The 26,774-nt window shown below is 43.4% G+C and overlaps 1 protein-coding gene across 6 annotated transcripts in view; it reads left to right on the top strand.

The window, feature by feature from the left end:
• Positions 1 to 25,032, top strand: part of ankfn1b (ankyrin repeat and fibronectin type III domain containing 1b) — a 156,890-nt gene extending 131,858 nt beyond the window's left edge. For all 6 annotated transcript variants that reach the window (XM_076887414.1, XM_076887415.1, XM_004571411.4 and 3 more), the window contains 18 exons: positions 229 to 448; positions 685 to 892; positions 4,079 to 4,276; positions 5,017 to 5,130; positions 5,676 to 5,773; positions 6,480 to 6,570; positions 10,112 to 10,219; positions 12,310 to 12,409; positions 12,937 to 13,069; positions 13,164 to 13,283; positions 13,382 to 13,597; positions 15,951 to 16,117; positions 16,245 to 16,395; positions 17,991 to 18,159; positions 18,295 to 18,461; positions 18,612 to 18,819; positions 18,956 to 19,680; positions 19,765 to 25,032. In XM_076887414.1, coding sequence (XP_076743529.1) covers positions 229 to 448; positions 685 to 892; positions 4,079 to 4,276; positions 5,017 to 5,130; positions 5,676 to 5,773; positions 6,480 to 6,570; positions 10,112 to 10,219; positions 12,310 to 12,409; positions 12,937 to 13,069; positions 13,164 to 13,283; positions 13,382 to 13,597; positions 15,951 to 16,117; positions 16,245 to 16,395; positions 17,991 to 18,159; positions 18,295 to 18,461; positions 18,612 to 18,819; positions 18,956 to 19,680; positions 19,765 to 20,073 — 3,502 coding nt within the window. In that variant the 3' untranslated portion in view covers positions 20,074 to 25,032. The remainder of the gene's footprint in view (positions 1 to 228; positions 449 to 684; positions 893 to 4,078; positions 4,277 to 5,016; positions 5,131 to 5,675; positions 5,774 to 6,479; positions 6,571 to 10,111; positions 10,220 to 12,309; positions 12,410 to 12,936; positions 13,070 to 13,163; positions 13,284 to 13,381; positions 13,598 to 15,950; positions 16,118 to 16,244; positions 16,396 to 17,990; positions 18,160 to 18,294; positions 18,462 to 18,611; positions 18,820 to 18,955; positions 19,681 to 19,764) is intronic.
• The last annotated feature ends 1,742 nt before the right edge of the window (positions 25,033 to 26,774 follow it).

Raw genomic sequence — 26,774 nt, 5'->3', positions numbered from 1 at the left:
TATTTTGTTCCTCTATTGCTATAGCAGCTGGTCATGACTTCAGTGACCTTTCCCAAAGATGTAAGATATTATGGTAGACTTGAGAAGCGAACACATAGTGAATTTTGTACTCAGCACCTTTTCTTTCCCCTCTTTCTCCTACAGCGTGATGTATCGTACCAGATGTCAGATTCTGTTTCTTACTCCCACCTATCACTCATGTCTCCCATGCATCCATCTTTCCCATAGGGCTGACTCGGCCAAAATGACGCAGCCCATGAGAGGGGACCAGGCCCACCAGCCAGTCTCGGCTCGCAAGTCTGCCAGCTTGTCCTCACCGAGCGCTGCTCGCCGCCTTTACCGCAATTTGTCTGGAAAGTTCCGCGTGGGCACCAACCCCCCTGCTCTGGAGGACAGTGTGGTGTCAGGACGGGGAGGAGACAAGGAGAGGCTCCGCAAAACCACCATAGTAAGTCAGAGAGCGAGGGAGAGGGAAAAAATAATAAGCCCAGGAACATTGTAATCTAAAAATAGTCGGGGAAAACACGTAGACTTGAATAGTCTCAGGTATTGGCGTTGCACACCCAAATATCTATTTACTGTATAGCAACACAGAAAGCATGAAGAAAAATGGCGTTTTCCATGTTTGCACTGCAAAGAACTTTCCTATTCATTTTTATTCATTCCTAACATTCATTATTACAGTTTCAGAGTAACGAAGCTCTTTTTGAGGCAGTGGAACATCAAGAGTTGGACCTGGTACAGCTCCTTCTCTCACAGTACAGTCTGGAGGAGCTGGATCTCAACACTCCTAACAGCGAGGGGCTCCTGCCCCTTGATATCGCCATCATGACCAATAATGTGCCCATGGCTAAGCTTCTGCTGCGAGCCGGTGCCAAGGAGAGCCCCCACTGTGAGTAGAGAAGCAGAGCGTACCTGCTGGTAGTGATGGTTTAAGCTCACGATAATGTTAACAAAACAAATAAAGTTTCATCTTTTCATAGTGTTATAATACTGCATAAACACATGCGCGTGCAGTCTGGTGCTCACTGAAATTAAAGTTGCAGGAATTAACCTACAAAACAAATGTATAAATTTAGTATTTTTAAACGGTGGGAAGAGAAAACCTGTGCATTATTTTCCACGTGATCTTTTTATGAAATAAGAAGAATGTTTTTCTTTTGTTGGAATAGGATCTAAACACACACACATGTGAAAACAAGAATTAGACAGTTACAGTTAGAATATGAGCATAAACCTGTCTTGGACTTGGCGTTTCCCCAGCTTGAACTCAAGCCTTCCTCTTTGCCTGCGTGCACTTGAACTGAGCACTCACTTCTGTGTACTCAAAACAAATCGAGACGCTGCTGCAGAGGCAATTGTCATTAGGTTTTGTGTCTTTGCCTCGAGCAGACAGCTTATCATGACGGTTTTAATTAGTTCTGGAGGCTTAATTTGTGCTCTGCTCCCACACTGGAGACTGGAAATTACAAGCGCCACTTCAGTAAGAGCTTTGAAGTCAGGGGAGCGCTTCTCCCAGGGAAATGATCAGAAGTCAGCGACACTCTGAAAGTGGGATTTCCCTCTGTTACACCGGGGGAAAGCAATATACTGCTGCTTTCTAATCAGCTTTGCTGATTTTGGATTGCAGCAAGCTTAGAAACTACCATAAAGGTGTGAATGATGAGAGATTGTGTTCTTTTCTCTCTTTCGATCTCAGTGCATTCATCGCTGTGCTGTAGTTTCGGTCTTTTCTCTCCCTGAACCTCTGCGGGTACCTCTGGCTCCAAAACCGTGTGTTTCTCATCTTCTGTTACAGACACAACCAACCTGTTATCGTTTCTCAAATGTCTTCCGTGTCCTCTCATGCCAAGTAGCCAAGGCAGAGGGTGGCATTTGATTAAGGGAGAACTGTTGTATTGAACCAGCAATATCAGCGTCATGTAAATCAACTGCAGGTGTTAAAACATTACACAGTCTCCTTTCATTCACACCAGTAATGGATTTATCCTCACTCTACTGACAGTTTCACACATCTATTTCTGCTTTCTGCTGCCAGTGAAAACATATTAGAGGCAACAGAGGGGCAGCCATTGTGATGCAATATTAGTCATCTGCGTAAGCACTTTTAATTGTTTGTGATCTGGTGAGCCGCCGCCGCCTTCCTCTGTTAATGATTACAACTCGCCAGTAAGGCTCCTAGGCTGTTTGTGTTTGTACTTACACTTACACACACACACAAACACACACTTCATTTTTTTCAAGAACCGAGCCAGACGTCTTATAAAGGTATCATTAAATTGAAAACACTTGAATGGAAAGTGGTGTTTACTAAAGTTTAGTGTTTGATTGTGCTCTCTCTCCAGAACCCCAATAACTCACGAGACAGCGGGCCGTGCGCGCTGTCCGCAAAAAGACATAAATAGAGAAACAAACGAAGCAAACGACGGGACATAATGAAAGTCAAAGCTTTGTTTTTTCGAGAACATGCTCAAAACGCCATCTGAGGATAATTGACGCGATAGATGATGCAGACTTTTCCTTGAACTTTAAAAGGAATTGATTATGGCGCTTATTGTTATTGCCATGCTTGACTACACAGTGTGTGGTTACCAGAGAGACAAGGACAGGCAAAGACAAACACGCTCTCAAAAGCAACTTCATCTTCACACTATTAATCCCTTAGTGGCTCTCAACAAGACAAAGCCTTAATGTGAAATAAGGACAAATCAAGACACACATACACATTCATGACAGCTTCTGGGCCTTTTTCTAAGCCCAGAGGAGCTGGAATTATAAATCAACGTGAACCAATATTGTTATTATTATTATTTTGATTGTTTCCATCCAAGCTATAGTCCATGTCCAAGGATCCTCAGTAATAATTCTGTCCTAACCTAATTCGACCCTGACCTTCACGTAATCCCTTTAAAAAAAATAAAAGCAAAGAACTGCCTTCAAGTTTCACATGAGTGTCTGCAGAGTACGACAGAGGTGACACCCAGAAGAGACGCTCAAGGTTGAAAAAGAGAAGCTCCCAGCCACCGAGGAGACACAGAGAGAGCCGCAGAATTAAACACCCAGATGGACATTTTGACACGGAGCTTTAAACTTACTGTCAACAGTGGAATCTAACGCTCAACAGTGGAATCTACAATGAACAAACACAGACCACACAGACTAAACATAGACACACACCGGTCCCAAACACTCCAAGAAATGACCAGCCGCTTGCAGGAGGAGTACAGTATCTCGCTGTCCTCTTTGACCTTTAGCAGCTTTACGTCACTTGTCCTGTAATTTGATTTGTACGATCTACAGCGATGCATTTGCAAATCGGAGCACCGTTGATCTCTGCGTTAACACCACCGGTCACTATGAGCGACCGCTCGGCCCTGGGTTACAGCTCGTCTGCTCTAGCGATGCCTTTGAAACCCCTCTCCCCTTTTTGGAAAGTATCTTCTGGTCCTAGCAGCCTGTGGCGTTATTATAGTTTTAGTTGACTTTTTTCCGCACATTTGCAGAAAAATAGCTTTTACAATGGCGCTTTAAAGCGATGCCCATGCACGTTCCCACCGTTTTGTTTTCCCCTCTAACCGCACATGAAGAGCACTCCTCCCTCTCTCACCCCTCTCACTTTCATTGCCCCATTTTTGGTGTCATTTTCGAGGTGATGTCATTGCCCAAAAGAGAGACTGCTTAATTATATTAAATGCTGTTTATTGTGGAATCTGCCGCAGTATTTTGGGCAAACAAAGGCATTAAAAAAAGGGAGCAAGAGAGCGGCCTTCATAAGAAATTTGCACCGTTGCGGGCGACAGATGGGTTTCTAGCGCTATCTAAGCCTGCGCATCGTCCAATCTCTTAATAAAATACAGTGTAAATAATTTAGAAGATGTTTTTCTTCATGGAAACATTCACATATCAAATAATAATAATAATAATACCCAAACATGAGAATGATCTCTATCCCCTGTTCGTGGGACAGAGATCATGTATTTGGTTTGGCAATAAAAGAGTCTCGTGTGATAAAATGCTTCTTGTTTTGATACTAAAATTATCTGCTGACATTCCCCCTCTCACTGTGTTTCCCTCTTAGTTGTGAGTCTGGAGGGCCGAGCGGTTCATTTGGCCACTCTGGTGCAGGAGGCCGAGCAGCGAGTGTTGGAGCTACAGCCCCAGGTGCGGAATGAGGGTCCCGGTGAGCGGGAGGGATCTGACCGTGAGCGCCAGCTAAAAGCTTGGGAGTGGAGGCTCCGGCTCTTCCGACGCATGCAGACAGGCTTTGAGCATGCCAGTAAGGCTTCAAGTTGATTTAGATTTATTTTTTTTTCACATGCTAACCGCCTGAATCACTCCTGCAGTCCAGCAGTCATCTTTGGTTTTCTTTTTGTTTGTTTGTTTTTTTGCACTCCTTTTCCCCCTCTGCTGTCATTCTGTCTGGGCTGACTTAATGGCTTCCACACTGGGAAGCCGAACACACAACTATGTGGCATGTATGTGTGTGCACAAACATAACACGCCTGTATTCCTGCTTTAATTTGTTATAGGCATTTCGTGACACGCTTAGTGGCAGACAGCTAACCCGCCCCCCTCTTCAGAAAGCAGACACTCCTCCCTTGTACCCACACCAATGTGCATTTTGATGTAAAAAAGATCTTTTCCCGCCTTTTAATTCTACATTACTCATGTAATTTGATGGGCATGTGTGAATGCACGTGAAAGTAATAAAGCACAGGTTGAAGGTTAATGTCTGTGCTGTTATATCCACAGTGAGAATCTGTGACATACTTGTGTTAAGCTTATATCGGTTTGTGAAGATTATAGGGTAAAGATGAAGCTGCGCTGCCTTTAAATGCTTTGATTTTACCATCATACACAATTTCACTGCATATCAAACCCTCTCAAACTGAGTGAGTGCACTGTGCACAGATCAAAACATGTAAAAGATCCCATTACAGTAATCTGACTGTTGTGTATTCTTGTGTGTACTCTGCTTATTTACCCGGCCTTCTCTCTGGTCCTCTGTCTCTCCAGGTCCTCCAGATGCTCCCAGTGTAGTTTCCCTGTCTGTCAGCAGCAGCACCAGTCTAAAAGTTGACTTCCAGGAACCTCTTTGTGTCAACTCTGCTGTGGTTACCAAATACAAAGGTCGGCCGTCACACCAGACCAGCCACTTCATTTAGAACAAACCACTCAGTATTACAATATGTAGAGTTACAAGTGGACATATTAGGTTCATTTCCAGCTCCAAGCTTTTTATTCTTGGACTATTGGAGAGTAGCTTTGCATGGCCCACAGTTCAAAATCCTTATTTAATCTCTACTTGGCCTGTTTGCCTGAAACAAGCTGTTGTTGCTTCTCTCCCTTAAAGGACACAGCTTTCTTCTGATTGGCAGTCCATTGGGTAAAATGGACAGTGGGTGGGACATTTGTCCCTGAGATGACAATATTAAGGACATCTGCTCTCTTTGACATCATAAAGCTCCAACAGCCTGAAGCTTTTGGCTCATAGGGGTTTTCTTGTGCATGCATTATTATTCTAAACCCATAGTGGGCGTGTTCAGTGTAAGCATTCATTACTGTAAAAGCATATTAATTAAAGAAAACAAGGAAAAGCAATGTAATTCTACTGTAAAGTAATGACTAGTGTTTGATAACTAATGAAAAATGTTTGTGTTTGTGTATGTTTGAAGTGAGCTGGAGCGGTAATCCTTCGTTTAGTCCTCTGCTGGGTGAGATGATAGTGGATGATGCCACTCAACTCGAGTGCAACATTACTGGACTAACATCTGTAAGTTTCTGCCGGCACATTGTTGTTGTTTTTCTTCATGCACATTTCCATGAGCTGAAGCACTTACAGATTCCTTCCAACTCACAGATAAAATGTTCCAATCACATTTTATCACCATAGTTTAAGCAGCACTATGCTGCAGGTTCTCCAGCTGTAGCTTGTAGAATAGCTTGTAGCTATTCTCTCACAGGAAGGGCCCTGGTATTGTTACACACAGCCCTGGACCCTTCTTTACTGTATATGTTAAGCGTCACACCAAACCCTATTCCCTCCTGACCACCCGTAAGCGATATTTGCAGGCAGCTGCCAAAATGATAAAAAAGAGCAGCTTGGTAGCCTGCCACCTGATTTATGGGTGGCATTTTTTAAACGGACATGGAGACAAATGGACACTCCATTGGTTGTTAGTTATTATGTGAGGGAAGACCCATCCCCCATTTAAGACCCCCACTACCAGCTAAAGCTCACTCCTGTCAAAAAAGAACAGGGGTCAAGGCAAGGCCAGTGAGTTTTGGCGGCTGGTGTGATTGATCTGGCTGAGAAAGGAGAGGCAGGGGCTCGCCGTCTGCACGCTGGGAGACAGAGATGCACTGAGCTCCACACATGCACATGTATGCAGATGGTCATTTACAGAAACACTTCCTTTTCGGTTGTTGCCACACGCAAGCAGATTCTGTCGTAAGTGTCCTATCTGCTCTCCTCCCAGGGGACCTATTACTACGTGCAGGTGTCAGCGTACAACATGAAGGGCTGGGGACCTTGGAAAATTTCCACACCGGCCTGTGCTGCACCTTCCAGTAAGTTGTCTATTTTCTTTGTATAAATATGAGTATTTTAAAGCCTGTGTCTAAATTTTACACAAAGCTAAACATAAAGCTCCAAATTTAGGGTGATTTCAAAACGTGCCCCTTGCTCTACAAGGTTTTGGCTCACCTCACTAAATTAATAACTGTGGTGTGTGTGTGTATGTTTGTCTTGCATAAGTGATTTGTTTCGTAGTCTTACACATAAAATGACCCAGGCATCGCCTAATTTTGTTAATTGAATTTGTCACGCTGGTGTCATTCCAATTTTGCTGTGCCATCACTAGAGGGATGACAGCTGGACTCTCCTCCAGCTCTGCCAGGGCGGCTGGGCGGGTTGTGGGACCCTCACTGCGGATGTTAGTGAGTGTAACAGTAGCCTCAGGATGCTGCTTGGGCCCAGCTGCCAGGAGAAGCCACCCGGGTTCAGCCAAGAAATTAACCGTGGAGTCATGTGCAACAGCTGAGCTGTTGACCGCTGCAGCTCTGACCCTCTTTCTCCCTTTCCTTCAGTCCATCTGTCTCTTTCTTTAGTTTGTGTGAAATTTTTACGTTTCCATGTTTTTGAGATTTGTGAAAGGACTCTTCTGACTGTTGCAGATGCAAAATGCACCTTTTGTAAGAGCGTGAGCATAGGTAGCATTGCTGTGGGCACACTGGCACGCTCGTGGCACATCTGGAGAACACATGAACATGTTTGTCCTCATCAGCACACAGTGTTTTTCAGCAAGTTTGTGAAACTAGGCTTCCCCCTCTCCTTTTTTTTTCTACTGTCCCACCGCTCTCCCTCCCCTCTCCCAGAGCTAATTTCGATGTTGCGTGTTTGTGTTTTCCATTTGGGCCTACCACTGGAAATATTTGTATGTCTGTGCTGTAGCGCGCGGCGCGGCCCCAACAGTGGGGGCCTTATACCGGGCCGTGGACGCCCATTAAAGGGCCCGCTTGTCTTGTCGGGACAGGCACCTTTCCGGGAATAGACCTCACCGTGTTTCAGCCCCATGCACCCCCCGGGGGGCTCCAGGAGAGGGAGTGGGGGGTGGGTTGGAGTTGATGTTGGTTGGGGGTGGGTTATCGTTGACACATCCTCTGGTTCTAATGCATAAGGGAGAAGGATTTCTGCAGAGCTGGTCATCTATGAGCAGAGAAGGCCAAGTGTGTGTTTGTAATACAGTGTACTGTAAGTAGGTGTTTTTGTGTAAGTGTGCCTCCATCACAGGGAAAGACGAAACACGAAAAGACAGAGGAATGAGAATATTTAGCGTTTTGGGGGTACAGTTAAGTTTGTGGTACATTAACGTTCCTCAGATGCTGTCAAGGTGGCAGGAGCACTACGTCAGAATCTCTGTGCACATGTTCAGTCCTGAACCCAAAATCAGTGGTGCTCAGGGGATCTGCCTGTCCAGCAGAGAATGTGACTATATGGGTCTGATCTTACCTGGATATTAATGTCACATCAAGTATAATTTATACAAAATAAGTGCTGTTTTTAATAAAATGTAAATTGCTGAGAGTTTATTAATTACCTGTAATTTTATCATTCCATAACTGATAACGGTCCACTATTAAAACAGTCTACTATCAGCTTAGTTTCCTTCTTCTCACTAGCCTCTGGTTATAAAAGCCAGTGAGCTTTCAAACACAAAATATGAAGTAGCTGACAACCCTAAAACTCAATTATATACCAGTTTAGTTTGTAATAATAATAATATGTCAGCTCATTTCTGCTAATTTTCTTACTAATTTTTCTTTTATGTTAAGCACATTCAGCTTATGTGTCCAATATAGACAAAATGGCCATTGCCATTCGAGCAGCTCAAGTAAGGTGGTACTATAAGCCAGGGGTGTCAAATGTAAGGCCTGGTGGTCAGAATCGGCCCAGCAACGGCTCCAATCCACCCCACTTGACAGCTTTGTAAAGTACGGAGAGCAGATATTTTTTGGGACTTTTACCTGTCTTTTTATAAGTTTTACAGGTTTTCCTGCTGATAAAGACCTCCCCCACAGCCATTCATACTACACTGATATAGTTGATTAATAGGTAAACAGTTAAATGACAGAAACATTCCTGTTTTTCAGTGTCCAAAATAGAATTAAAAAAAGACCATTTTCATAAATCAACAATAATTTTGTTTCATTAAAAAAACTTGCTGAACATTAATCTTTGTACCACGTTTCATGACAGTACAATTGACAGTTCTGCACTAATTTAAAAAAAAAAAAACGTGAAATAAGATGTTAGCCTGAGTGGCATAGTGTTGGAGTAGTTACCATTTGGTGTTGCTATTATACTGTAGGCTTTTTTTTTCTCTCAGTGAAGTTTGCAAGTTCTTCGATTGCCTGAATAAGTTGCTGGTGGTTCTACCTTGCCTGTAGGTATATTGATTGTCTCTCCGTGTTAACCCTGAGATGGACTTATAAGCTGTCCAGGGAGCATCCAGCCTGCTTTTTGACCAGGCTTCAGCACCCTGTGACCCAACTGGGGTAAACAGTCAAGGTGATGAATGGACGGATGGACGGAGGGACGGATAGATGGACTTAAAACCACATAATGTCGCCATAGGGCCATAAATATTTGTATAAATTTTGATCATGGTACAACTAAAAATGCTAAAAAAAAAGCTAACTCTCGACCAATGTGTGTAAACGAACCAGTACCCTAATTTCGTCATGTTGGTTTCCGCTAAAAACACCTATTATGTATGAGCTCTGTGAGTCTTGATAAATATACACTCACTGGCCACTTTGTCAGTTACACCATGACATCCTTTTGGCTTCAGACCTGTCACATAGATTCAATAAGGAGCTGTAAGCATTTCTCAGAGATTTTGGTGACATGACAGCATCACGCAGTTGCTACAGCTGTCTCGGCTGTACACTCTTGATGCAAATCTTCAGTTCTACCACACCCAAAAGCTGCTCTATTGGACTGAGATCTGGAGACTGTGGAGGCCCTTTAAGTATAGCGAAATCATTGTCATGTTAAAGAATCTAGTTGATTTGAACTTAGTGACACAGCTGGAGACAGCTATCAGAAAATGAGTACCCTGTGGTCATAGAGGGATGGACATGGTCAGCAACAATAATCTGGTAGACTGTGGTGTTTAAAAGTTCAGTTGGTACTAAGATGCCCAAAGCGTGACAAGAAGATGTCTCCCACCCCATTACTCCAACAGCAGCATCATAACCCAAGGATAAAAGGCAGGTTGGATCCATGCTTTCAGAACTCAACGGACTGGGAAACATTTTTCAAATCTTCTCTGGGAATCATAGCTTCAATTTCTTGTTCTTAGTTGACAGGGGTGTTCTTCTGTCATCAAGATCCAGTGTATTGTTCAAACAGAGATGCTCTTCTGCATACATTGGTTGTAACAAGTGGTTATTTGAGTAACTGTTGCCTTCCTATTAGTTTGAACTTCAGCAGGTCGTCTGCATGCCTAAATCCATAGATTTGCCACTACATGATTGGCTGATTAGATAATTGCAGTAACAAGTTGTTGTATAACAGTTTTTCTTTCTTTATTTCATCTCCCTGAAGGTTGGAGGGACATTGATGGCCGCGCTCCTCGTCAGAGAGGACAGAAGGAGTCATTGGACCAGCTACTTGGGCAGATAAAAGAAGCTCACCGCCACTGTGTCTGCCATGGTATCAACAACTTTTTGACCAATTCGAAGGGGCTGTTTTCCCCCAGAAAGACTAAAAACTAATATGAGAGCTTGAAGTATTTGAAGCCCAACCAAATTTCAAAGGTGTTTTAAACTTAACCTTAAGATCAGTGTTTAATACTGGCACGACTTCATGTTTCATGAGCATTCTTTTTCCTGCGCAAAGAAACACAACGATGCAGAGTTGAAATCACAGGTGTAACAGGTTGCTGTGTTTCATCTCAGCATGACAGACACTTTACAATCTCAGGCCGTACATATTAAGGTGACACGTCGCCTCAAAAATAATACCCTCCCGTCTGTCTCGGCAACCCCTCCCCATCCCTCACGAGTCTTTCCATGACTCAGCCGTTTCTCGGTTGAATACCTCTCCCTCTCTGGGACAAAATGCAGATCAGCTTCTCTCACACTCAAGCTGTTTATATCCCTAAACACTGCTGGCTGTAAGCTGGTCCCATAAGTGTCAAAACCTATCCACACTGCCTCTTTTTACATGACGGCAAACTGCACTTAGCCTTGAGCAAGTTGTCCCTCTTTTTCTCTCACACCCACACGCCCAAACACACTCACCCACTTACTATTGTCCACTGTGGCTAGACCATATTTGCAACAGGGCAAGATGCAATATAATAGCCGGTATTGAGTGGCTCTTGGTTCTTCAGACGGTGGCTGATTGAGTTTGAGAGTTCAGACACGGTAGTCGAGGTGGCGTGTCCTGGGGTCATGTTTGTTATTCCTGTAAGAGACAAGTCCCGGGCTGGAGTCTGGAGAGGGCATAAATTAACACTGACTACTGCTGCCTCCCCCTCTCGCCCCCTGCAGCCCACCAGTCGCCCTGTCTACTGTCCTCACATATATACACACACATAAAGATAGACAGGCTCACACACGGGTACGCGTGTACACGAGCAGACGCAAATATTCAAGTACATGCTCTCGCTTTCAACTCTTGACTCCCCTACATGTCCATGTACGCACCCCCCCGCCATCGCAGCCCGGCTCAAAGCCCACACCACCTTCTCCCTCTTGTCCAAACACTATTAATTAAACTGTGAAAGAAGTCTTGACTAACCCAGGCACCCCAGCAGTCAGCCCTTCTTGTCTCTCTTACTCAGTGTCAAAGAGCGACTGAGGCCTGGCAAGGCTGGAGCTGAACAGAGTCGCGAGTGGAGCGAAATTTGGGGAGGTGAGAAGGGTCGAATGGTGCTTTTTTTTCTGGTTACTACACCTCAACTCATCCACCTGAAGAGAAAATTAGTTCTTCTTGGGCCCTGAATGGGGAGGTTTATTGACTTTAAGTGGCTTGGGGCTGGAGTTACCTCACCTGTGGGGAGCTGGGCAGGGGGGGTCTGTAAAGGGTTTTGGGACTCATGGTTTCTAATGAGTGGGGAGGTGCGTTATCTCACCAACAAGCACCCTTACAAACGCACACATATAGATATGCATTCACCTCTCTCGCTCTGGCCTCCAACCCCCTCCTGGTCCACTAAAAATAAACACGTCCCCACAGACTTGACTGACCTCCCCTGTAGGTGAGCGGCGAAGGCTTAAGACACATACAGACGTACACACACACAAATTACGACAGCTCCTTGACTCTGCGCGTATGGCTGTTGCTCGAGGCTTGCCATGCTCCAGCAGCTATAGCGTGTACAGGTAAACACACACAGACACACACACATGTACACACAGCTCCTCTGGGACCTGAGAGTAAGCAGTTCCCTTTAGGCCCATACTCTGCTGCTGGCAGCCAGCTTGACTGTCAAATGGTACCGCACCACTGGAGAGCATGTCAAGAAATATTCCACTCTGACCGCGATGTTGGATGTGTCAGGTTTGTTGTCAGTTAGGTAACTCTGGTAACAGCCTGCCACTGGGCTTAGTTAGGACAGGAGTAGACACCAGTTTAGAGAGAAAACCAGTCAGAGTCACGGCTCTATTGTGTCTGGCATGCTATTTGTGATTTTAAGCATCAAGGGCATTGGAATAGTTATTCAGGTAATCTGACTCTGTTGTTGCTATGGAATTAGCTTAATCCTTTCTGTTTTTTTCCTGTGTTTTTTCACACAGAGCAATGCAAAGCTCCACCACAAAGCAGGAAGCACTCAGTGTCCAAGAGCCTGCGGCACCTTTTCCAGCCCACCAACAAATTTGTCAAAAGTTTGAAAAGGTAGAAGAGAGTTTATCCTTGAACCGTGGCATAAAAATTAGAGCACTCCATGTCCTAGGCTTTTAACTATATGTTTAACAAATCTGGTGTGTAATTTGTCATTTTATTTTTACACTCTCCCGCCAGATTTTTAGTTCAGGTTTATTTATATAGCACCAAATCACCGCAACAGTCACCTCAAGGTCCTTTATACTGCAAGGTAAACACCCTAGAGTAATAGAGAGAAAATCCCAACAATCAAACTACCTACTATGAGCAAGCACTTGGTGACAGGGATAAGGAAAACCCCCTTTTAACAGGAAGAAACCTCCGGCAGAACCAGGCTCAGGGAGGGGCGGCCGTCTGCTGTGACCGTTTATAGGGTTGAGGGGAGGAAGACAGGATAAAAGACACGCTGTGGAAGATACCTTTTTACGATGTACATTTACATAAAACAGCAAAGTACTGATTCTAGTGTTTTTTGACATTTAAACATTCAGAGCTGTATTAAATACTCATACACACATTTTTTCTGCGTTTCCTTCCAGAGGTCTCTATCTGGCGTCCATATTCTACAGAGACGACAACGTGTTGGTGACTCCAGAGGAGCAGATTCCTATTGTGGAGATTGAAGATTCGTATTCAAGCTCACTGATGCAGGACTTTCTATGGTTTACTAAGGTGCATGGACCACAGTTTAACTTGACAGTCACATATCTATGCATTTGCACAAATGATTACAATGCCCCTTATTATGATTCCTATCCCGCAACAGGTGTCCTATCTATGGGAGGAAATTTCGTGGCTGCAGCAGTGCCTCGGTCCTTCCCAGACGTCGTGTTCATGCACTCTGCAGACTCGCCTCAAGATGCTGCAGGCCGTCTCCCATCTACAGGTAGTCTAATAGTTTTATGAGTAAATTATGGCGGCTGTGATCATATGAGCTCAGTGTGAAACATTTTAGGAAATATTATCTGATGTTTTTTTTATCAGGGAGCACTGGGAACCCAGGATCTTGGTCAGGTATATTTTGAGCCGATCAAAGACAAGCATGGTAACGCCCTGTTGGTGCTGCTGAAGGACATGAATGCGTCTCCCAACCTTGACGGGGTACGCTGGACGCAGCTTTGTAAACTGCAGCTCCAACGAAAATCTATATCATCCCCCGAAGAGCCCACTGCGCTGGACATGCTCCTCATCACACTTCATGTGAGTCCGGCAGGTCTTAAGATATTACTGTGTAATTGTAACATGTAATTGGCTCGCACAGAAATATAAAAAAAAAAAAATCAACAAGCGGTTTTCAAACAGAAACCAAAACTCAGAAATAACACAAAACCATGGGACCATGACAGCAGGCATCTTTGTAGACAGTATCTGCATGTGAATGTGCAGAATCGGGACATACAAGATGAAATTTTACACAATCTTACCTCTCATGTCAGTGTGTTGTGTGTTGTCCAGATATCCACTCTCTTCAAAACAAGCTGATTGGCTCCCATATTGTAGAGAAGTGGGCTGGCAGTGATTAGGAGTTACCTCAGTTTTGTACATTGGGCTATTTTTTGCTTTTGTTTTGGTCAAAGAACGCTTCCACAGCAGTTTATGTTGCATTTATGTTACCCGAGGATGTGGCCAGATCAAAGCACGTCGAATAAAGGGCTTTGTCGACAACAAAATGCCCCGAAACATGTATTTAGTGGAATCGCTGAGGCTCTCATTCACAGAAAACCAAACACAGCCTGACAGACATGAGGCACCGAGGCAGGAACAATAGGACTTTAAATTGAAATCTGCTTCCAATTACAAGTTCTGTTTGTGCAGACACCCTTTATTTAGACAAACATTAATCACCGTGACTCTGCTCTTCCATTTGTCACTGTCATTATTAGGCCATTCAGCATACTGAGCAGACTTGTCATCAGATTAATTAAAATGCCAAACGTCAGGTCAATCTGTGACAGCTCAACATGTAAACGTAACCATCTTGAAGTCGCTTCACGTTTTAAAGCCGCTTATTCAGCAAGTAGCAGTTTAAACTTTCAGCATGTTGGAGACGATGATGATCTAACCGTGTAACTGTTGTTATTTAGTGTTATATAACTAATTCAGTGTGGATGTTTAGTTCAGCAAAAAAAACCAACCAAAAAACAATCTGGAAGTAAACCACAAGTTGATTTTGTCTATATAACCTAGTAAACCTGATGCCATTGTTGCAATGCTGTTTGGCCTCTAAAGCACACTGGTTTTGTCCTGTGGTTCCAAAACAATAGCGAAGATTCCCTTTGGCAAAACCACAGCTCACTGAAATATTTGTTTTGTGGCCAGTTATGAACAAATTATATGATGAAATGCGAAAAAATGTGCTGATGGGCTATTCTGCAGGACTGACTTCCACTTTAAACACGCTGGAACAACATGAAAAGCATCCAAGACTAACTGAACAGCGAAACATAAAAACAGGACTACTGAATGAGAGGATGCTTACGGAGAAAAAATTAAAAGCACAGCCATCATGTAATTCACCCCGTTCAACACTTACTTTCATAGAGTTAAAAATTACTTCTATAAAGAAAAAGGTACTGAATTCCACAGTTTTAGTTCAGTTTGGGTGGAAATTCCACCATACAATGCTGCTATTTTTACCCCCTGCATACCTTTAGGTCATGCAGTGTGACAACAGTGTTACGGCCATGCTACTTTTGGAACAGGAACAGTCCAGAGTCTGGTAGAGGTTTTTTTCCAGTTGCAGAGCACCAAATCACAGAGATGAACTGATGATGATTTATCCTAGCACTGTCAGTGAACATAAGTGGACACCAGACACTGAAGGTAAAAATGGTGTTTAGCCATAACATGTGCCTGGTTCTTTTTTGCTCTAAAAACAAAACCACAGCTTATACGTAGTTTGGCCGACCATTTGAGTTAACAGTAACACCGGACTGATTAAATACATTTGGTACCTTAATTGTGGCAGACTATGTCTAAAAATGTACTAAAATACAAAACTCACTGATGCATATTCCCAGCAGGGAGGTCAAGTAAAGACTGGCCAGTTCTAGTCAATGCTAGTTGACAGAAGTTAGAAGATACACATTTAATGGCAAATGGCTTGATAATGATTGCTATCAGCTTGTCATGAGGAAGGAAGTCAAGTGCTAAGCTCTGGTTGATGAGGCCATTACCTCATTTCCCATTAAAGAACTGAGGAGAACCATTGAGGAGAATGGAGCTCAAGAAGGATGTGGCTGGTCAGAGCTTTCCAGCTAACTTTGTCTTAGATGGCCCACTCAGGCAAGGTATACGGCTGAAGGATGTTATGCCAGTTACATTGAAATACCAGCTGAAGATGTGGAAGGATTCCCAAAACAGTGAGCATTTGGGCTACCTTGCCCACAAGGCTATCACGAATACGCCCCTTAGTCTAGTTTCTTTTAATAAAAGACATGCAGACTGCATTACGTCTTAAATTTACTCTGTATTTCCATCTTGTGTATGTTTGTTTTAGTGGTATTAAAATGCAATGAAAAGTCTTAAGGGACACCCTGTCTGCTGTTTCTAGGAGAAGCTGGCGTACCACAGGCGTAGCAGGAAGCTTTTGTCTCCAGGCTTATATCTGGGCTACCTGAAGTTGTGTACATCGGTGGAGCAGATAAGAGCACTGGTGCCCCAGAAACTCCCCAACGTGCTCTGTCATACCAAAATTCGAGACAACAGCAATGTGTCCAGGTTGGGATCACGCATTACCTAATGTGTAATTGAATTGCAGTCCTGCTGGTTAGGCTGATAAATTTCAAAAGCAAGAACTAAACTAAACTAGCAAAACAATAAAGGAGTTGTTTCTGTGATATTCCAGAGAGGAGTGGCAGTGGCTTCAGGCCCTCAGCTCTCTGGAGGAGTCACTGGAAATGGACCATGATGTACAGAGTGCTCCCCATCGCCTCCTACAGGACCTGCGTAATGCCATCAAGGACCTGATAGCTCACATCAACATTCCTGGCAATCAGGTCAGAACAAGACAACTGTATCTATTTAGTGAGTGAGTCCACAATTTGTTTAGTAAAAGTGATTTTGACTGATGCGTAGAACCTGGGGAAGCATACAGCGAGTCAGGCAGCAGCAGAAGCAGAAAGCTCTTTAAAATGACTCCAGTGGAAATTGAGGCAGCGCTGGTTAGACCACTAATTCTACATGATTTCTCTAAAAGAACATGGTTTGAATTCCTGCACAATGGCAGTCATTGTCCATTTGACTTTTCCCACCAACTGTTCAAATGGAGGAGCGCCAGCACCATAAACTTCACTGCTATTAAAAGTTACATGACTATGAAGATAAATATGCACTGTGTTGATACATACACACTGTCACAATCTTGAGCCGCCTCCTATTTCTTTGTATTTTGCTAGAAAAATGGAACATTGAATGACACTCAAAGCTCTTCTTTGCATTTTGGCTACTTTTTGTTCCATTCTGTCAAGATGACCCCACACATCACCAGACACATCACTGGTTTATCCCTTTACTTTGGTGATTTTTTTTTAATGCTTGAATGATCCACAAGTCAGTGTTAAGTGGCTTAACAAACAAAACAAAATTCCTCTGAAAATGGTCAGGACTAAAAATGAGTGAAAAAGCAGCCAATGTCCAAAAAATGTTTGAAAGACCTTCAGGAAGCTTGAAGGACTATTGCTCAAAGTCTTTTATTTAACTGTTATAAGAATGAAGAACTGGAGACTTAAAGGTATGAATCACTCATGTAGGGAAATCTTTGTAAATCAGTTTAAAGTGTAAGTGTAAGAGTGTGATAAGGTAACCCCCAATGAGGTCGCTTTTTGTTATACAAGGTTTTTTATTGGTTCCTAATTCTGCTATTAAAATACTGAAACGTATAAAATTGATTTAAATAGCACTCTATGATCCATACTCTGTAAATCTTAATAAACTTGGGCTCAATTACTTGATCTTTACTGTGTTTATCAAAGGAAAGTAGAAATGACTCTTAGAATATCAACCAATTATTACAACCTCCCAGTTGTAGGATTTCTTTAAGATACAGAGAGAATCTAATTGGATGAGGGTACAGCGACCTTGAATATTGACCTCCAGAACCAACACAGCAAAGTGTTTACCCCCAACGGGTTGTGGCAGATAGCTATCCCTGAACGTGGTTCTGCCGGAGGTTTCTTCTTGTTAAAAGGGAGTTTTTCTTTCCCACTGTCGCCAAAATGCTTGCTCATATGGGGTCCTATGATTGTTGGGTTTCTCTGTAATATCATAGGGTTTACTTTACAATATTAAGCACTTAAGGCAACTGTTATGTAAATAGAACCGAACTGCATTGAACATTTTGCCAAATTTAATTTTCTGTCCGTGAGACTTAATGTTCACAGACAGGATGTCAAACAACCTGAAAACAATTCCTCTGCCACAAAGTTCTTGTACACAAACAACACTGCATATATATTCAAATGAAAGCTTAAGATTTAAATATAAATATCTGTATTATGTCACATTTTTACAGTCCTAAAGGACTTCAACTAAGCGTACATCGATACCTGTGGAGCCAGAGACCCACAGAGATCACCTGTCTCTTTGTGTTTAGGCACAGGACTTCCGTATCTACAGCCAGGAAGTGTTGGAGTTTGGGGAGAAAGTGTGTTTCCTCCTCCTCCTGCCACCTTCAGATGAAGTCTGCACGGCTCCCGGTCAGAATAATCCATACTCCCCGCGCTCCGGCTTCCTCACACTGCCGCTGCAGATCTTTGAATTGGGTTAGTTTATAAAATTTTATGCAGTATTATATAAAAGAAATATTTGAAAAACTGCTGTTACTATATGTGTTTCTCTATTTCAGAAGATTTTATATTTCTGCTTTTGGGTCTTATTGGATTTCTTTTCTTCCTCAGTGCACTTTAATGCCTATTGCCCCAGTTTCATCGGCCAGTACTGCAGGGTGTCCGCCTTGCTGGAGCTGGAGTCCCTCATGTCTCAGCAGGCACTACGGGAGGCCTTCTCTGAAGCTGAGCTCCTCGTTGCCAAGAAGAAACACCAACAAGTTCAGGAACACATGCAGGTATGACATACTGTCAGCATGTCAGCTATTTGTGATTTATCCGAGCCTGTAGCATAGTCTAGGTGTAAATATCCCATTATGATGGACAATCCCAGAGTAGCACAGTATTAGACCTCACTGTAACTTATGATCTTAATAACTTTCCCAAAGCAAATGGAGGAGGTGTGGCGGGATGTGAGATGGATTATGGATGCCTTGCAGTACGCCCGCTACAAGCAGCCGACAGGAGGCATCTCTGTAAGCTGGATAATTGACTTCTCTAAAGAGGTGATGCCTGACAAGCCTCCCTCTACCTCATCTCAGCCAGACTTCATGCCCTCTCCTATGCCTTCACCCGAACGATGCCGTAAGCACTCAGGTCAGAAAGACGTCTGATTCGTGTGGTTCCAAAAGATATTTTTTGTACATGAGCAATTTTTTTTATACCAGAAAATGTGATATTGTGGAATTATTGTACTCATTTATAAATTTCTTTCTTTTCTTGCACCCTTTAGATTTTGCTGGACTCTCAGATGAGGAAGGCTCCTCTGAAGTTTTCCTCACTACCGACAGTGACTATGACTCCAGTCGTGCCCAGAGCCCCCGAGAGCTGGACCTGTTGCCCCCTTCACCTCTCTCGTCCTCTGCGCCCCTGGAGCCCCGTGGTTTCCTGCGCATCGACGGGGGCGGCTCAGGAGGAGGAATGCATCTCAGCGGGGGTGGACGTGGAGGGGGAGCTCTGCGGGATTCCACACCAGACGTCCTCCAAGCATCAGAGCCGCAGCACGGGAGGGAAGGAGAGAGGTGTGGAGGAGGTGGAGGCTTTCGATGTGGAGGAGAAAGGCGAAGGGGGGCTCCGGAGCTGTTTGACAGTGACTTCATCTTGCCCAGCAGGCAGATTGAGCTTTTGCACATCACAGAGAAGAGGCAGGCCTTCTGCGTGAGGACCAGCAGTCTGGAGTTCCCTTCCGCCCACCAGCAGCCTTACTCCTACCACACTACTTGCCCTTCACCTTCCACCTCACCGCAGCGAAGATGGCACCGGCCCTCATCAGTAGACCGCTGCTGTTCCGCTGAGCGCTGCCTGTCACGGCTTCCGCCGGCACGCACATTATCAGAAGACAGCGGCACTCAGAGACTCGCCTCACCATCACCTGCTGCTCTCAGGAAAGGCTGTCATGCCACACTCAGAGTCTACCCGCAGTACCGCACAGGTCTGCCAAAGGAGACCAGCGTCAAGGTATTGATTCATTTTCCAGGGATTTTCACTCAGAGCGCCTTGTGTTTGTTTTGGCAAACGCTAATATCTCCTCCTACATTTCAGCTTTGTGTAACTCCAGGCACATCCGCACGGGAGATGGTCCAGCTGGTGGTGCAGGAGATGAACGTCGTGTCCCGGCGCATGATGGGAAGCAGTGAAAACGGTGACGAACAGGAGCAGTGTGTTTACTACAGTCCTGAACAGCTGAAGCACTTCGGCCTCGTGCTGGTTGTGGACGACAGAGAGAAGTGGTTACAGGACGACTTCTGTCCCCTGGAGCTTCAAAACCCCTGGCTGAGGGGCAAACTGTGTGTTCGTATTAAGGAGTATTCGCCACTAGCCCTCAAACACAGCCGGGCCACCACAGTGTGATACTTCCCAGAAGTGAGAGGGGCAAATCTTAAGAGTTCACCCCGTGCCGAGATTCTGTTTTGATAAACGTACTGAACTGTCACGCTGTCTGCAGGCTCCTAAACTCTACAATTTTTTCCCTCTCACTGTGTTGATACTGTCTTCGGCTGCAGCTATATCATGTTGTCATATTTTCTGCTGTGTTCTGGTTATCTGAAATGCTACTCCAAGAATCTGTTTCCATGAAATCTGTTCTCCCATACGTAGAACCTTTCTTTTTTTGTTGATGAACATCAGAGACCCTCATATGGACACCAAATGAACAATAACAGTAGAACAAAGAGAAACTATTTTTTTTGTGCTGTCAGAAGTCATTGGGTAAAAGATTGTGATGCTGAGCGAGATTAATGGAGCGTCTCTTTGACTTTTGGCGTGATTGAGGCCAGCAGATAGAGCCGTGCGAGCTGCCAAAATGACATGGGCAGCATCAGCGCCTCCCAGCCACACGCGGACACGGCTTTTCCTATGAACTCTCTTATTGTGCTGTCGGCTCCAGCCGTCCGGCCCCATGTTCCCAGGATGTGGGCTCTGGACTTAGCCCAGGAGGCAGGAAGGAAGGGGAGAAGTACAGAGGTGGCTGGCGTCTCTGCTCGGGGATGCAATGGACCCGACGATTTGGCCCGTCAACTTGTCACTCAACTGCTCTTGGCCACTGTACTGTCTAGCAGCAAGCAGCCAAGGAATTGAGAGCATGATAGAGAGTGAGAGTGAGGGGAAAAAAAGAGTGAATAGGAAGGAGGGTGGAGGTTACATCACATAAACCCCAGCACTAACTCCGGTGCTCCTTTTCTCCCTTTTGCAGCAACAAGTCTGCTGTGTAGTAGACTTAGTCACAGTGTAGCTAACCGATATGATCATCTTGTGGAGAAACACAAAATAAAACCAGCTGATTTGGGTTTTCAAAACAGAGAAAAAACAAGCAATACTTTTTACTCTCTCCTTTTTTTTTGTTATTCTAATTGATGGAGAAAAAAAAGCATGCAAACCTTCCAGATTTGTGCCGAGTACATTTCAAGTACTGTAGTCATGCTGTGCTCAGAGTTAACTAGTTCAGTGTTTTGTTGTGTTTGATTCAGTGGTGTTCCCAGATGCAACAGAAAACGGTGCACTTCAGTCTAGAACAAGTTATCCCAAAGGGTTGTTAAGAGGCCCACCATTTGTAAGATGCACACTACACAGTATATCCCAAACCATGTCTGACTCTGCTTTAAACTGTGTTACACATGAAACGACTCCAGCAAAGGGACTCGTTTGTTTTTTTTTACATTTCTACAAAGCGAGACTCGTGGCCAACTGATCGAGCCATTCGTATTTGTATTAATAGGAGGCTTTAAGGTTATGTGTTGGTCCTACACACAGTTTATCAGACCACCATCTGCATGTTGTTGCAGTTTCCTGTCACCAGGGGGCAGTGTCAAAAATCTGTGGAACACCTGGTCCACGGACTACTCATAGACAGTATAAAAGATGGAAACAGCTACCAAAACATCACATTTTAACCTCAAAGACCACTCTACTCAAATTGAGCACTTTTTTACTTTACTTACTATACTTTTTATTAAATCATTCACCCAGTAACACACACATTTATACAGTACTATTATTCAGTGCCTAAGCACTAAAATTCACATGCACGCTCACACTCTGATGTATTAATCGAGGGAAACTTGGAGTTCAGTATTTTGCCCAAAAATGCTTCTCCATGCAGACTGCAGGAGCTGGAGATCGCGCGACGAGTTTTGTCTCCTGCCACCATTGCCATGGGTCTGCCACCAGGTGTGATTGGTGACTGCTAAGCACTCGTCAATAAAAAGTCCATCGCCAATAAACATACCCTGGGTATATTCATTTCTGAAACACCGTACCACCAAGATTTACAAAATGAACTCTAACCAAAATCAGTGACTGAGACCATAAAGTCAGCTGGAAAGTGTTTACAGAGGTCAAGTCAAGTCAGAGAGTTGTCCCAGACTCCTCTATGGGACCAGAAGTCTTTTTGCAACCACAGGTAACACCCCCTGGTGGCAGTTAGAAAGAATGAAGGTTTAAAGGACTTTATCTTAGTTTTACTTATTAATACCGGAAACTACCTCCATCTTTTATGCTGTCTATAAGACTACTCCATCAGCTTGGTACACCAGCCAGTTTTGGGTAAGACTGACACTATAACCTATGAAGAGCTGAAATGAAATAGAGTGCCCACTTTTCAGCTGCTCAGTATTCACTCTATATCCCCATTGGGCTGTACACTGTTGGGTTTTAGAGGATAGCACACTCTGGTGGACTGCATAAGCTGCATGCCCAAAATTCTTCACTCTGCGTAGCCAAATACCTACGCAAATGGATACAGACACGGGACCATGAATTCTGCATTGAACAGCTGCTCTCAACTTAATTCAAGCGTATAGTGGTATTCCCATCTGTTCTTGCACTGTAATTCTGGTTGATCAGGTACAATCTCCCACAAAATTTGCGTAACACTTTGTGGGACTACATCACGCAACACCAATTGGGTCTTCAGCTAGCCAACACAAGGTAGCTTGGTAGTCACATCATGGAGTCATAGACTAATGTTACAATATTGAGATCAGACCCAGGTCTGCAACCACTTGGAGTCAGTCGCCATCTTTGATGATGTCAAAGATGTAAAATTGCAATAAGGTAAAGTCATTAGGAATCTATACGGAATCTATTAGTAACAACACAGTGATTTACTGCGATAAATTGACAAAATTCGCATATCTGTTACATGTAGATGCACAAAAATTCTAATTAAACAGAAATTAACATCAGCTACTTCCATTCAGAGTTCAGCCAGAATCTCATAGACAAAAAGAAAAAATCAGATTCCTTCACAAACAATAATGTTGTTGATGCTGGTTGGCAATTCAACTACAAAATGACACACGTGCTTGGTGACGCGTCACAGGCAAATTGCACTCACTGACTGACTCGCATTGATGACAACGCATTGATGGTCTGTCTTTGTTTATAAATTACATGCCAGCTAGTTGCAAACCTTTGACAATCTGTATGAGAGTGACTACAGTGAGTCTGAGTCAGACACCAACTGTTTGGAGACAAGTTGCCTCCACCAGGTGACCAGGTGTGCAACCTAGCCTGCAATCAAGCATTGTCATTGCAAACAAAAACAAAAAAAAAGAAAACAATCAGCACAATCACTCGGTAGCCACTGATTTTTTTTTTTTTATTTACAAGGAGGTTACCATCCTATTTTTACTCTAGTGTGACTGAATCACGCTGCACATAAGACAACTTTGACATCAAAAGTAAATTTGGGTTTGGCAAAGCGCTCAGTTAAATAAAACAACTGATGCCAAGCGCACATTCTTGCTCTCGGTCTTGCAGTTAAAAAGTAATGGCTGGCTTGTTATGACTTATACTCGTGCACATAGCAAAGCTGTTGACTCACTGGTTTTTGAAGATGCCCACATCAGAAACATTTTCACATCTCAGTTAAATTTAAAAAATCATCTGCTTCACTCAGCTTACTGTATAACTTCTAATACTGGCTTCTGCTGTATGTTGGTAAACTGCACCAAAGAAGCAGTTCAAGTATGGGAATTTGTATATTGTTGCTTTGACTGTAATTACCACTTGTGGCCACAGAGGTCACTGTTGCCTATCCTCGGCAAATGTTACATAATGTTCTTAAATCTACTCTACCTCCAAAATATAACATCAAAAATATTCCTTCAAACTTCTTATCAATCAGAACTTAAAAGCCAGAATGGAGATTTCTTCATTCTAAATTATACATTACAATTTCAGCCTTATTTCCTGTAGAAAGCGTTTGGGACTTTGAGAATCCCATACAGGTACAAAACACCATCTCTTCTTCTTTTTTTTAAAATTATAATTCCATTTGTTGTAACTCGGAGATGCTACCAGCAATAATGCTAGCAATCTTGCTATACATAAAGCTCCATCGAGAAATTCCCCACGACACATAAATTGTCTCAGCAAAGGCAATTCTCATGGAGACCTGTATTTTTCTTATTAACCCCTATTCATTCTTAATGAATTGGGCCTCTTACCAATCTACACTTTCTTCTTTTTTTTTTAGATAAACTACTGAAACACTTGAAAGACAGCAGTCTGTGCATAGTTTACAGTATCTCATTCTAACAGGAAGTTTTTCCCCCCTCTCAGCTATTTTCAGCCTATGATAAATAGGTTTCCTCTTCTAAAATGTCAGCCAAGCTCAGCAACGTCTTACCGTCACAGTGACCTGCAGAATTTTCAAATGTAGCACCAGAAAGGTCCAAAGGAGGAGAGTTTGATGAAGTCGGTGGACCTGGCCTCAGTTACTGTAGCATTCCAGGTTCACAAGATGCCATTGAAGCTTTCACAGAGGGAGCCAACAGTGGTGTCTTTCAAAGTGTTTACAGACTCAACTTACTTTCCGTACTCCTTTTGTTTACTTGTAACTACTGTATAAAGATGTCTTAAGACAAACTGTTGTTCTAATAAGTTGTAATTGGTTTTACTGATGGCTTGAACTCTTGTGTTAGCGCCTAGATGTCTTCTTTATTCGAACTGTTTAAAGCCGTTTTTACGAGGGCCATCTGCAAAAACAAATCACACAGCCAGAAACTGAACTATGTATATAGACGAACGAGACCAGTGTGGATGAATGTACTGTATCGGCCCTAAATGTGAAAGTAAATGTAAGACGGGTTATCATAACAGAGGTCAAAGATCAGAGAAGTAGCAGGCTGGTTGTTGTTTTTCTTTCTTTCTTTTCAGAAAAAATTCCCTTTCCAGTCCAAAAAAAAAAAAAAAAAGAGTTAGGCACCATGTTTACAAGGAGTTGGCAGATGCATCAGGCAAAGTCATGAAGGAGACATCACGTCACTTTTTTAAAATCTATTTTTATTGAACAATAAATGAATATTACAAAATGAAAGCCTCGGTTGTTTTTGTGGTTTCTTCTCTTGTTATTGCCGCACACAAGTGTAGGAAGCCTCTGACCTTCATGTGTGTCCCACTGAGCAATAACAACTTCTTTTATGTGATATTACCTTTTTACACTTCCTGTTTCACAGATTGTCCACTCTACAAATGAACTGCACTAGTTTGTGAAAGCTGAAAACTCTGTCAGCGTCACTGACATTTTTAGCTAGAAGGACCAAGCAAGCTTGTATTTCAAGTGTGTGTAGATCTGATTCTGTGGGGCTTATTCTTTTAGTTTGAAGTTTCAGCCACATGCATGATACATTCCCAAAAGCCATTCATTCATCTGATATGAATGAGGGTGACAAATAGAGGGCTCTTGTTGCTATATTGAAATGACCTCACCGTTCTTTGCCACCCAGTTGATGAAAACTGAATGGTGGGCAGCTGCACTCTGAATCTTAGCCTATAAGTGGAGAGGGAAGAGCCATATAAGGCAAACAGAGTAAACTCTCCATGGATGAACACTCATATATTATATAATCCAAATTCAAGCGCAAGCATCACGTTTTGAATTAAATTAAAACAAATCCAGCGACAGATATGTCTTTTATGAAAAAGAAGTATTCTCTGTGAAGAAAGACTGTAAGAAAAATTCATTCGGCTGCCCTAGAGAAGACTCACAAATTTCATACACCCATTTACAAGCATAAGCTTTATAGTAGTGATGCATTTCAGAATAGATGTCCCCTGTAACAATAGCATTTCCTGATGGGAGCCAACTACACCCTAGCACAAGACAGGAACAGTAACACCTCAAGAAACATGGCTAAAGTGCTGTTTTGGGCTCCAAATTTCCAGTTTGATTGAACGACCAAGAGTTGTGCAAGAGGACCAATCCACCAAGGGTCTACCCCACAACCAATAGGAACCAAAGGATTGTACGACAGAGCAGTGGTAGATAATGGGAACTAGAAATGTTGGGAAGGTGGATTTAATGTGTTCTTAAAGTCTGTCAAATGCCACTCAAATGTTGAGTCAGAAATCAAGGTCCTTAAGTAGGTCCTTAACCCATCAAGTATCTGCTCCTTCGTGCAAGAAGGAACAGGATGAGCCCTGCCAGAGCTACGAAATGATCTCTGCCACTGGTGTGAATGCCTCTGACCAAGCAATCAGAAACAGACTTCATGACGGGTACCTGAGCACCCGACATCCTCTAGTGGGCCCTGTGCTCACTGCCTTGCACTGTGGACCCTAATTGGCATTTGCCATAGAATTGGCAGGTCCACTGGACCTGTGCCTTTACAGATGAGAACAGGTTCACGCTGAGCATGTGACAAACATGAAAGCGTCTTGGGAAGCCGTGGAGAATTATGTGTCCTGCAACATCATTCACAATGGGTTTGTTGTTGGGTCAGTGAGGCATATCCATGGAGGATGCACAGGCCCCTACAGGCAACTGCAACCTGACTGCCATTATGTATCAGGTTGAAATTCTTGTACCCATTGTCAGCCCCTATATAATGGTGCAGTGGGTCCTGGGTTCCTCCTGGTGCACAATAATGCTGGGCTGCATTTGGTAAAAGTATACAGGCCTGGAGGATAAAGGAATTGATACCACTGACTGCCCCCCATGTCTGCCTGATCGATCTATCTATCTATCTATCTATCTATCTATCTATCTATCTATCTATCTATCTATCTATCTATCTATCTATCTATCTATCTATCTATCTATCTATCTA

The sequence above is a fragment of the Maylandia zebra genome, linkage group LG8, assembly GCF_041146795.1.
Source record: "Maylandia zebra isolate NMK-2024a linkage group LG8, Mzebra_GT3a, whole genome shotgun sequence".
In the NCBI taxonomy this organism is placed as follows: domain Eukaryota; kingdom Metazoa; phylum Chordata; class Actinopteri; order Cichliformes; family Cichlidae; genus Maylandia; species Maylandia zebra.
This window is presented reverse-complemented; position numbering and strand designations above follow the sequence as displayed.